Source organism: Scyliorhinus canicula, chromosome 12 (assembly GCF_902713615.1).
Source record: "Scyliorhinus canicula chromosome 12, sScyCan1.1, whole genome shotgun sequence".
NCBI lineage: Eukaryota > Metazoa > Chordata > Chondrichthyes > Carcharhiniformes > Scyliorhinidae > Scyliorhinus > Scyliorhinus canicula.
In genome coordinates, this window is record NC_052157.1 from 124,444,261 (window position 1) to 124,457,315 (window position 13,055).

The following is a 13,055-nucleotide window of genomic DNA, read 5'->3' on the forward strand; positions in this document are numbered from 1 at the left end:
CTGCCACCTGCCTGACAATGTGGAAAATTGTCCAGGTATGTCCCATCAACGATAAATCTAATCCAGCCAGTATTTGCACCATCAGCCTCCCTTCCATCATCAGTAAATAAGGTGTCATCAACAATATGAGCAAGAGGCGCTTACACTGCCATGGTCTACACACCGATGTTCCATTTGTGTTCCTCCACTTGGACCACTTGGCTCCAAACCTAATTACTGTCTTGGTCCAAACATGGACAAAAGAGTTGAATTACAAAGGTGAGGTAAGATGACAGCCCATGGCGTGAAGACAGCATTTGACCGAATGTGGCACCAAAGAGCCCTCCAAAATTGAAGTCAAGGAGAATTGGAGGAAAAACTCTCCACTTTTGGAATTATACCCAGAACAGAGGAAGATGGCTGGGGTTGTTGGTACTCACTCATCTCAGCCCTGAGATATCGCTGCAGGTGTTCACCAGGGTAGTGTCCTAAGCCTAACGTTCTTCACCTGCTTCCAAATAAGGCCTGAAGCCATCTCTGCCTTCATGTAGCAAGCCCTTTGCAACATTCAGGCTTGGGCTGATCTGTAACAAATAACATTTGTGCCTCACTGTAACTGTTAATAACATTCTCCAACAATGGAGATTCTAACTATCTTCTCTTAATGTTCAATGAACTTACCATTGCTGCATCCGCACAATCAACATCATAGGAGGTACGGTTGACCAAAAGCTAAAGTGGACCAGCCACATAATTACTATGGGCATGATTACTATGGGCCTCATGCCACCTGACATGTGTCGGGCCTCTTGTGAGATTTGCGACACTCGAACTGCCTTGCGGAATTTAATGGAGTCGCGATCAGGATCTCGCCCTCAATGGGCATGATCCAGATTATCTTATTTAAATGATCCATCAGGCTAATTTAGATATGCACTTGCTGGATTTTCCCGGAGCTTGAGACCGAACGGCCGCACCTACGAAACCTCACCGGGGCACCATTTAGTACTGTTTCCACAAACGTGGGTCAGCCGTAATGGAATCCACAGGGGTCTCCCAATCCATTGGAGACTCCAAGGTGGTCGGGTACAGGTTAGAGTGACACCCGGGCACTCCCTCAAGCATTGCCAGGCTGTCAGGGCACTGCCAGGGTTTCCGCGTGCCAAGTCGGCACTGTCAGGGATCAGGCACAGGAGGGCCTTACCAGTTGGATGGGGGGGAAGTGAGGGGGTGTTCCAGGAGGCCTGCCCGAGGTTGAGGGGAAGGGGGCGTCAAAAACAGGGAGGAGGGTTGAAATGGGGTGGGGGGGGGGGGGGGGGTTGGAGATTGGAGCAGCCAGAGAAAATGTCTCCCTGATTTGTTAGGTGCCTTTCTTGTTGGGCTCGCCAATGACTCTAAATCCGACCACAGCAGAGAGAAATTCTCCAAGGCCAAAAAAACAGCAAAGTGCAGTTGAATAGTGAGATGTTTCCTGTGCTGCAACACATCGCTAAATGCGGTCAAAAACTGGACATAGATTTTTTTTTTCCCGGTTAAATCGCACCTATAGCTACAAGAGCAGATCCTGTGATATCCCGCCAGCGTGAACAGCGGGCAGATCACACCCACGTTTCTCATTCCTGCATATGTAACAGCAGAAGATTCAGAAGCAGCCCTGGTGAACTCAGTCCAGAAATGCAGTCAACATTTCACACTCTTTCCTTGATCAACTGGGGAAGAGTGCAACCGAATAGCATGTAACAGAGCCAGCCACGCAACAAGACAATCCCAGAGAACACTGTGCTTGGAATTCCTGAACAATATATGTCTGATTATAGTTATGTGAATTAAGCGAGGGAGGTGCAATGCTCAATGAGGAATCAGGGCTGGGATTCTCCCCTACCCGGCGGGGCGGAGGGTCCCGGCGTGATGGAGTGGCGTGAACCATTCCGGCGTTGGGCCGCCCCAAAAGGTACAGAAGTCTCCGCACCTTTAGGGGCTAAGCCCTAACATTGAGGGACTAGGCCCGCGCCGGAGTGGTTGGCGCTCCGCTGGCTGGCGTGGAAGGCCTTTGGCGCCATGCCAGCCGGAGCTGAAGGGACTTCGCCAGCCGGCGGAAGTCCGCGCATGCGCCGGAGCGCAGGGGCTGTTGACGTCATCCCCGCGCATGCGCATGGTGAAGACCATGGCGAAGGCGGAAGGAAAAGAGTGCCCCCATGGCACAGTGGTGCCCCGATCGCGGGCCAGGCATCGTGGGGGCACCCCCCGGGGCCAGATCGCCCCGCGCCCACCCCCAGGACCCTGGAGCCCGCCCGCGCTGCCTGCTCCCGCCGGTATGGTAGGCGGTTTGATCCACGCAGGCGGGAGAAGCTTGACAGCAGCGGGACTTCGGCCCATCGCGGGCCGGAGAATCGCCGGGGGGGGGGGGCCCGTCGACCGGCGCGGCGCGATTCCCGCCCCCGCCGTGTCCCAAAGTCTCCGGCACCTGGCGATTCACCGACCCGGCGGGGGGGTCGGAGAATCACCCCCCTGATCATTTGAGGCTCTCGCCCACAGAAGGCAGCATTCTTTTCCGGAAGGCTCTTGATTAATCATTTCCCAGGCTACTTTCAGCTTTTAACTAACCATTCCCCCCCCCCCCCTCCCCCCGGCCCCCGCCCCCCCCCCCCCCCACCCAACCTTTTTTGCTCATTTCTGCATGTGTTGGTTTTTGTTTCCTTTTCTTCTTGACTACCTATGTCCCATTTTCATTTGGTCCCTACAGGTATTTTTCAATGTTGAGTTTTACAGATTTCACACCATCTCCTCATTTTCCCAGTTTGCCAGTTAACCATTTCCCGTTTCAGATTGAATCACTGAACATTTATTTTCAGCCTGTTTGGTTAATTGTTTTCCCATTTTTGGCTAATTCTGTCGACAATACCACCATACCTTGTCAAATTTGACGCTCAACAAGAGCAGCAAATTTTATGTTGAGAAAACAAAAATGCTAATCGATATATATGTTGAATTGAATAGCTCTTATTGTACAGGAAAATTACTCGTGTTGTGTTACATGGGGGTCTATGGGAATTTTTATTCCAGGAAGGATAAGCCTCAGAAACAAAAGTATTGAGAACCCTTGAATTCAGAGAAATTAATTTTGGACAAATGTGGAACTCATTCGCAACTCATTCTACCGCCTCAATCTTTTCCCGCAGATGAGGTTGCGTGCATTGTGCCAGAGGAATGTAATAGAATCTGCGGCACTCCAGTTGGCTGTTCGAACATTGCCTACCCAAAACTGGTGGTTTCCCTCATGCCTAATGGTAAGTAATCTATATCGCTCTAAAACTAAGCTCCAAATAGGCCGCCATCTCAACCTCCTCTTCCCTGTATCCTCTCTTCATTCAGAATTTATCCCACCAATTCCTCTTCCCTATTTTCACCTGTCACTGGCTCCATGGGCATTCACCAGCTTGGAGCATCTTAGAGCCTAAGTGGTCATGTGTGGGGGAGGTTATTCCATTCTGGGGAAAATCGCAATTGACCAGGATCCTCTCTGCTCACCCAATGTCGACACGCAGAACACTTACCGGCAGGAGTCATTGGGTGGCACGGTAGCACAGTGGTTAGCACAATTGTTTCACATCTCCAGGGTCCCAGGTTTGATTCCCGGCTTGGGTCACTGTCTGTGCAGAGTCTGCACGTTCTCCCCGTGTCTGCGTGGGTTTCCTCCGGGTGCTCCAGTTTTCTCCCACAGTCCAAAGATGTGCAGGTCAGGTGGATTGGCCAAGCTAAATTGTCCTTAGTGTCCAAAATGTTTAGGTGAGGTTATTGGGTTATGGGGATACGGTGGAGGGTTTAGTGCTCTTTCCAAGGGCCAATGTAGACTCGATGGGTGAATGGCCTCCTTCTGCACTGTAAATTCTATGATTGGACAGTGATCAGGAGCAAGATCTCATCACATCCCTAGAAGAAGGTCACTAGAGCAGACCGTAACACCGCTCCCCATACCTTATGTAAGATCAGAGAACTCAACCCAGACCAAGGATGTAACTTTGATCCTGCCCAATCCACTTGGCACATCTTATTGCTGAAAATAACTTGCTCAATCTCTAATTTACATTCATTCTTCCATTAGCTCAAACCAGGGACTCCTAACTTTGGTTTTATCCCCCTCTCTAATAAGTCAGACATTATTAAAATCCATACTTGGTGTCACCAAATTAACAATTCCGAATTTACATCATCATTTCATTCATTTTCATTCCTCTGATATTTTTTCAATCTCAGTCATGCATTCTGAGCTTGACTTTTTGCCTAGGTTTTAAATCTGAAGGGAAATTGGTGCTCTCCTCCATAAATTCCACTGTGTTCCCTGTGTAAATTCCACTGCTGTCAGTTAACACACAATATACAGTTCTGATCTTCTTTCATATCTTACGTGTCTCCTCTGTAAATCTCACAGTTCCCCACTGTATCCTCTCTACAGATCTGACTGTACCCCAGTGTGTGCCCTCTATAGATTTCACTGTTCCCTAGTGTGTCCCCTCTATAAATCTCAGTATTCCCCAGTGTGTGCTCTCTATTGATCTCATTGTTCCCCAGTGTATTTCCTCTAACTGTCCCACTGTTCTCCATGTTCCCCCTCTATCTATCCCACTGTTCCCGATGTTTCACCGCTATCTATCCCACTGTTCCCAGTATGCCCCCTCTATCTATCCCACTGTTCCCAGTATGCCCCCTCTATCTATCCCACTGTTCCCCATGTTTCTCCCTCTATCTATCCCACTGTTCCAAGTATGCCCCCTCTATCTATCGCACTGTTCCCTGGAGTACTCCCTCTATTTATCCAACTGCACCTGTGTCTCCTCTATCTATCCCACTCTTCCCCAGTCAGTTAGGGGCAGCACAGTGGCACAATGAGATGGCACAGTGATTAGTTCTGCTGCTTCACAGCAGCAGGGACCCAGGTTCAATTCTGGCTTTGGGTGACTGCATGGAGTTTACAGTTCCTCCACGAGTCTGTGTGGGGTTCCTCTGGGTGCTCCAGTTTTATCCCACAGTCAAAAGATGTACTAAATTACCCATTAGTGTCCAGGAATATGCAAGATAGGTGCATTATGGGTATAGGTTAGGGGAGTGGGCATAGTTAAGGATGCTCATTCAGAGGGTCGGTGCAGACTCAATGTGCCAAATAGCCTACTACTGCACTGTATGAATGTGGTAAACCACTATATTGTATTGTATTGTATTGTACTGTTGTATTGTTACATGCCTGGGCTTGTCCCTGCTGGCTCCGGCTGTGTCTCCTTCCCTCGGGCTCATGTATAAAGGTGGCCAAGCTCCTGCCCTGCCCTCATTCTGGGACCGGCTGCCAGCAGGTGTCTTTAAGCTGATTAAAGCCACAGTTTTTCTCCCGACAAGGATGTTTGTTTTCCCCAGGAAGTCCACCTCCGGGGTCTTGCTCCCGTCCTGGCTGACGGTCCCAGGGCCCGTCCTCCTCCGGAAGCATGCGAGGAGCCATAAATCGGATCCACTGGTCGCAAAGCTCCTTCTCCTCCATGCCAACCCCCAATATGCCTCCGTGGCACACTATGATGGGCGGGAGGACACAGCCTCCCTTCGGAATTTGGCACCCACAGGTTCACCAGTGACCATCACCACTAACTCAGGGTCCCTTCAGGATTTGACACCCGCAGGTTCCCCAGTGACCATCACCACTACCCACGGCCATTCACGTCTCCCCCCATTGCTACTCATCTGCTACGAGACGCAGAAGACGACACGCTCCTGGACACACAGGCCTCAACACCTCATCCGACACCAATATCCACACCACAGCTGGGACTGAGGCGGTCACGGCAGAGAGTCAAAGCCCCTGACAGGCTCGATCTATAACTCAACCCGTCCACTTCACCCCCGCCGGACTCTTTTTTTTAAACTGGGGGTGAATGTGGTAAACCACTGTATTGTATTGTATTGTACTGCTGTATTGTTACATGGCTGTGCCTGTCCCTGCTGGCTCTGCCTGTGGCTCCTCCCCTCGGGCTCATGTATAAAGGTGGCCAACCTCCAGCCCTGCCCCCATTCTGGGACCGGCTGCCAGCAGGTGTCTTTAAGCTGATTAAAGCCACAATTTTTCTCGCGACTCCTCGTCTGTCATCAATTGATGGTACATCAGTGAATTCTAATGTGTACCCTCTATCCATCCCATTGCTCCCCAGTGAGTCCCCTCTATCTATCCCACTGTTCCCCAATTTGTCCCTTCTATCTATCCCACTGTTCCCCAATGTGTCCACCTGACTATCTTTCTGTTGCCTACTATGTCCACTCTACATGCACCTGGCTGTCCCCAGGGTCCCAGCACTATAACAGGTTTGATATGCTGTGTGTCTCCGGACAGGACTACGTGGCCTGATGCTTGCCGTGATGTTAGCAGCTCTCATGAGCTCACTAGCTTCCATCTTCAACAGCAGCAGCACACTCTTCACCATGGACATCTGGGCAAGATTCCGGAAGGGGGCTAGCAACAAGGAGTTAATGATTGTTGGCAGGTGAGAAATCATTATAAAAACCTGGAAAATGTTTCACAAGATCTTTATGGACTAGCATAGCATTTGGCCCATCCTGCAAGATCTGAGCCTGCAGCCCTGCCCCCAACTGTCCCCAATCTGCCGAATCCAATCAGGTGGATTAATTGGTTGTCATACAACCAAAATGGAAATTGACCCATTGAAGCACTTATAATTTACTTGTCACCTTCCTCTCTTCCTCAGGGTCTGGATTCTCTGTATTGTTGCAATCAGCATTGGTTGGATCCCTGTGGTTCAGGCAGCGCAGAGCGGTCAACTTTTTGACTACATCCAGTCTGTCACCAGCTACCTAGCACCACCAATTGGTGCAGTTGTCCTGCTGGGTGTCTTTGTGAAGAGAGTCAACGAACCGGTAAGAAGCTATTCTGATTCCTGTGTGGGTAGAGTTGAGGAATCACAAAGGAAAAAAGACCCTGATGGGAGTTATGTACAGGTCTCCTAGCAGTAGTCAGGATGTGGGGCAGACAATAAATCAGGAGATTGAAAAGGCATATATGAAAGGCAATACTACAACAATCATGGGACTTCAATATGCAGGTGGACTGGAAAAATCAGGTTGGTACTGGAACCCAAGAAAAGGAATTTGTGGAATGTCTACGAATTGCTTTTTAGAGCAGCTTGTGGTGGAGCCCACTAGAGGACAGCCAATTCTGGATTTGGTGATGTGTGATGAGACAGACTCGATTTGGGAACTTAAGGTGAAGGAACCCTGAGGTGGCAGTGACCACAATATGATAGAATTCACCCTGCAGTTTGAGAGGGAGAATTTGGGATGAGTGAAATTAATGAAATGAAAATCACTTATTGTCACAAGTAGGCTTCAATGAAGTTACTGTGAAAAGCCCCTAATCGCCACATTCCGGCACCTGTTCGGGGAAACTGGTACGGGAATTGAACCGTGCTGCTGGCCTGCCTTTGTCTGCTTTAAAATCCAACGATTAAGCCCAGTGTGCTAAACCAGCCCCTGATCAGATGTAATGCTATTACAATTGAGTAAAAGTAACTACAAAGATATGAGAGTGGAGCTGGCCAGAGTCGATTGGAAGGGGAGTCCAATAGGAAAGACAGTGGAACAGCAATGGCAGGAGTTTTGGGGGTTATTTGGGAGGCACAACAGAAATTCATCCCAAGTAGGTGGTAACATGCTTAGGGGAGGCTGTATAGTGTTCTTGTCAGACCCCATTTGGAATATTGTGAGCAGTTTTGGGCCACGTATCAAAGGAAGAATGTGTTGGCCTTGGAGGGGGTCCAGAGAAGGTTCACAAGAATTATCTCGGAATGAAGGGCTTGTCATATGAGGTGTGGTTGAGGACTCTGAATCTGTACTCGATGGAGCTTAGAAGACGAAGGGGGATTTCATTAAAACTTACAGGATACTGAGAGGCCTATATAGAGTGGCCGTGGAGAAGATGTTTCTACTAGTAGGAGAGACTAGAATCCGAGAGCACAATCTCAGACTGGAGAGACGCTCCTTTGAAATTGAGATGAGGAGGAATTTCTTCAGCCAGAAGGTTGTGAATCTGTGGAACTGATTGCCACATGAGCTGTGGAGGCCAAGTTGCTCAAGTTGCTGAGTGTCTTTAAGACAGAGATAGATAGATTCTTGATTAATAAGAGGATCAGAAGTTAAGGGGAGAAGACAGGAAAATGGGCTGAGACTCATATCAGCCATGATTGAATGGTGGAGCAGATGTGATGGACCAAATGGCCTAATTCTGTTCCATATCCTATGGTCTTATGGTTATGGTCTTATGATCAAATTTCAAAGCAATTGAAGGAGTGAATTTTCAAATTCACCCATAGACTATCTGACTGTCTATACCTAGCATTCCTGGGTCAGGTATAGCACCAGTTAATCACACCCTCAAACAGGCCCAAAACAGATTTCTCATTAGTGAAATACCGATGAAACAAGTCCAACCTTTTCTGATTATCTTTGGAAAGATGTAGTGCAGTTACTACGGCGGGTCCCAGAATTTGAAATATAGCTCAGGCATGGCAGAGTTACACTTCTTCTCAGGTGGAATAGGCTGTTGGCAGAACCTATCTGCATAACGTGACGAACTGGGAAGAGATTGAGTTCACAGGCTTTATTTCACCACACTCTTGAATGAAAATGAAATGAAAACGAGTAAGCTTCAATGAAGTTACTGTGAAAAGCCAATAGTCGCCACATTCCGGCGCCTGTCCGGGGAGGCTGGTACGGGAATCGAACCGTGCTGCTGGCCTGCTTGGTCTGCTTTAAAAGCCAGTGATTTAGCTGAGTGAACACTGAACTCTCAGATTTGACTGAGTACAATGTGGGAGAATGTGAAATTATCCATTTTGACAGGAAGAATAAGAAAGAAGCTTATTACCCAAACTGTGAGAGATGAAAAATGAAAATGAAATTAAATGAAAATTGCTTATTGTCACAAGTAGGCTTCAAATGAAGTTGCTGTGAAAAGCCCCTAGTCACCACATTCTAGCGCCTGTTCGGGGAGGCTGGTATGGGAGATTGCAGAGCTCTGAGATTCAGAAGGTCTAGTTGTCCTGGTACATGAATCACAAAAGGCTAGTGTGCAAGTGCAGCGGGTAATTAGGAAAGTTAATAGATTGTTACAGTATATTGTGAGGAGAATTGATTACAAAATTAGGGAAGTTATGCTTCAGTTGTACAGGACAATGGTGAGACCACATCTGGAATATAGTGTACAGTATTGGTCCCCTTATTTACGGAAGGATGTAAATGCATGAGAAGCAGTTCAGAGAAGGTATGTTAGACTAATACCAGGAAATAGCAGGTTGTCTTATGAGGAAAGGTTGGACAGATTGGGCTTGTATTCATTGAAGTTCAGAAAAATAAGAGGCAAACTTGATTGAAACCTTTACGATCCTAAGGATTCCCGACAGAGTGGATGGGGAGAGGATGTTTCCTCGTGGGGGAGAATCCAGAACTAGAGGCCACTTTTTTAAAATAAGGGGTTGCTCATTTAAGACAGAGATGAGGAGAATTTGTTTTCTCTCAGTGGAAAATGAGTCTTTGGAACTCTCCCAAGTGGAAGCAGAGGGCGGGATGCACACACCCCCCCCCCCCCCCCCCCCCCCCCGGCCAAGTCAGAGAATCCCCGGGCAGGGGCGGGAATCCCGCCACGCCAGTTGGGGGCTGTTGGCAGCGCCCCCCCCCCCCCCCCCAGTGATTTTCCGGGCCCCGATGGGCCAAGTGGCTATCCATTTTTGGCCAGTCCTGCCAGCGTGGGTTACGTATGGTCCCACATGGTGGGACCTGGCAGGTAAGTCAGCGGGACGGTCCTCGGGCGGGTGCGGGGGGATCCGACCCCGGGGCCCACACGGTGGCCTGGCCCGCGATTGGGGCCCACCGATTTGCAGGCAGGCCTGTTCCGTGGGGTCACTTCTTCCTTCCGCGCCGGGCCCGTGTTGAGCTGCACCATGGCCGGCGCAGAGAGGAGAACCCCCCACACATGCGCCAAACTACAACGGTTGATCTGCGCAAGTGCGGAATCACGCCGGCGGTTCCGCGCATGCGCGAGATCACGACGGCCGTTCTGCACATGCGCGAACCCGCACAGTCCCTTCGTCGCCGGCTGGAGCGACGCCATCCTCTCCAGCATCCACCTAGCCCCCAATACAGGTGAGAATTCCTCACCTTGAGGGCCTGTTGACGCCGGAGTCGTTGGCGTTGGTTTTCCCGCCGGCGTAGGGACTTAGCCCCCGGAAGGGAGAATCCCGGCCCAGAGTCTTTGAATATTTTTAAGGCAGACGTAGCTAGATACTTGATTTTTAAAAAAGGGGGCGGGAAAGATTATCGGGGGTAAGTGAGAGGTTACAGTCAGATCAGCCATGATCTTTTTGAATGGCGGAGCGTGCTCAAGGGGCTGAGTGAGCCACTCCTCCCTCTAATTCATATGTACATGTGTTCATAGATTTCTCCGGTAATTCATTGCCTCGGGTCCCCCTCTGTATGATACACATCTCACACAGAGTAACTCAGGCATGCCAAACACACCCTTCCTCTGTCCTCTGGCCCAAAGCATTGCACAAATCTTTTTAATGTGGGAAAAAGGTCAACTTACCTCCATTAAGTGCTCCAACTCAAATGAAACTGCCAGCTTTTAAGCCTGATTACACTTGCAACTATTTGTGCATTCCCCCACTTTACTCTCCAATCAATAACAAGAGTTGAAAACAATAACCGGCCCCCAACATTAAAATTCATTGATCCCGGAAATTCCCCTCAAGATCAATGTCCAGGTTTCTGTAGCGTATGTAAGTCTCAATCCATGACTACCTAGAGTGTTGGGGTTCCCAAACTTTCAGTACATTAAGATTTACACTTCTTAATGGAGGTGACAGGAGGGTGCATCCATCATATTCTGATACTTAATCACTTGAAACTGGATTGAAACACAGGTCCCAGAAGTGACAGGACAGTGTGATTGACACACTGTAATATCCAGTCCCCCTGTGCATGAGCATAATGATCTAATTTGCATAAAGAAATTATTTCCTGAAATAAATTACAAACTAGTTATTAGATTAAGTGGTAGATAGTAAATTAAGTATTAGTTACCTGTTGGTTTACATGTTCACTGCTATTTGTGAGTGTGTTCTTGTTTATTATCCCCACAGGGCGCTTTCTGGGGTCTGATCGGGGGCCTAGCCATGGGGCTCTGCCGGATGATTGCTGAATTTGTCTATGGCACGGGCAGCTGCATCTTCCCATCCTCCTGCCCTTTCGTCTTCTGCGGAATCCACTACCTGCATTTCGCCATCATCCTGTTCAGTTGTACATGTTTCCTCGTCCTCATTATCTCCTTCTGCACTTCACCGATCGATGAGAAACATGTGAGTTCTGGGGGGGACAAGTACTGGCGGTTACCAGTCCATAACAAGGAAAGGATGGATCATGGGAATGCATTTCTCTATACTTTTTCTCACCCAGTTTCTCTTTCCTTCTCTTTGTCTCTGTCTGAATTGCCCCTAAGCATGAGGGGAGCCTAAAGTTCCATGTTGCTTTCTCCGTGGCAACACCTCAGCCAATCAAAGTGACTTGCTAACCAATCAGCATCCCCTTATTTGAAATTTGACATTCTTGCATTTGTCCTGACCACTGCAGGATGATAAGCTTGGGTAACTTGTCTATCTTTCCAGCAATTTTCAAGCTCTGTACGACCAAACAATTGTACAAAAAGGATGTTGAGACAATAGACGGGACACATTACTGTGGACTGCACTGCCAGAATTAATGGCCAAAACAAGTTACACTAACAGTAGCTACTTGACCCTCCAGCTACATCGTCTGGTTTACAATCTCCGCTATAGCCGAGAGGAAAGGATTGACTTGGACATTGTGGTTGAGGGCAAGCCAAAGGTCAAAACACAAGAAGTGGAAAACGGCGCGATCGACAACCCAGTAACAACAGGTACTTACTCTGGAGGTCAGGAATTGCCAACACCACATGGTTGAAGGGAAAGGAAGGGAGAAAGTTGGGGAGGGCATTTCTTTTAATGCTGAGTGAAATGAGTATTCAAAAATACAACTTGCACGATGAACACAAAACCAGATAATTTTGATGATGAGTCCCAAGAGATTAAAAGGAATATGATTGCACACATAGCAATGAATGTGGAGCAGTCTTCAGCTAAATAACTGAATGTTGCGTCCAGCTACATCTTCAAATCAGTGGAATGGGTATCTAGTCAGAGATATTCTGAAGATTAGTTGCACACAGAGAAAGTTGTGTGGAATATGATGGGTTTCTAAGCTGATGGAACCATAAAAATGTTATCTGAGGTATTTGGCGAGCTAGTAGACGATAGGAGGTTACATAATGTGGATGAAAGCTAAATGAACCTGGGCTGGATATACTCCATGCCAGCTAGATTAACTCAATGCAATGAAGTTGGATATATAGTGGGACCAATACTCTAATGGTCAATATGAGAAGTATCTCCTGAACGGACTCAATCATCTAAGTTAAGAAATGAAAAACGCAATTTGAATGGGTCCAATGTTTAAACTTTAAATTTAAACATCCATCTATTTGTAATTCATTATTTATGTTTCATTTGCAGAACCAAAGAGGAAGAAAAATGCCTTTCTCCGTTGCTCTGCCTGGTTTTGTGGCATTAGCTCCGAGCCAGAGCCAGAACCAACAGAAGAGGAGAAGGTAGACGCCATGAGGAAATTGACAGACATCAACGAGAATAAGACCTGGAGTACTGTAGTTAATGTAAACGCCATTATCATGATGTGTGTCGCCATCTTCCTGTGGGTCTTTTATGCTTAAAAATTAAAATATAGTAAGTTTATTGTCTCTCAAAACTTAGTCTCTTAATTTCAACTATTTAACAGTTGTTGATCAGGTTTGATTTGATTTGATTTATTGTCAGCACCGAGGTACAGTGAAAAGTATTGTTCTGCACACAATTCAAACCGATTGTTCTATACATTAAAAAACATAGGGCATATATAAATACACAATGTAAATAGATAGACCCAGACATTGGGTGAAGCAT

General features: G+C 47.7%; 1 protein-coding gene across 1 annotated transcript in view; it reads left to right on the forward strand.

Moving 5' to 3' along the window:
* Window positions 1-12,848, forward strand: part of LOC119974501 (sodium/glucose cotransporter 2-like) — a 58,724-nt gene extending 45,876 nt beyond the window's left edge. The window contains exons 10-15 of the mRNA XM_038813440.1: window positions 3,159-3,266; window positions 6,347-6,497; window positions 6,720-6,888; window positions 11,166-11,381; window positions 11,827-11,959; window positions 12,612-12,848. Coding sequence (XP_038669368.1) covers window positions 3,159-3,266; window positions 6,347-6,497; window positions 6,720-6,888; window positions 11,166-11,381; window positions 11,827-11,959; window positions 12,612-12,826 — 992 coding nt within the window. The 3' untranslated portion in view covers window positions 12,827-12,848. The remainder of the gene's footprint in view (window positions 1-3,158; window positions 3,267-6,346; window positions 6,498-6,719; window positions 6,889-11,165; window positions 11,382-11,826; window positions 11,960-12,611) is intronic.
* Window positions 12,849-13,055: the final 207 nt, after the last annotated feature.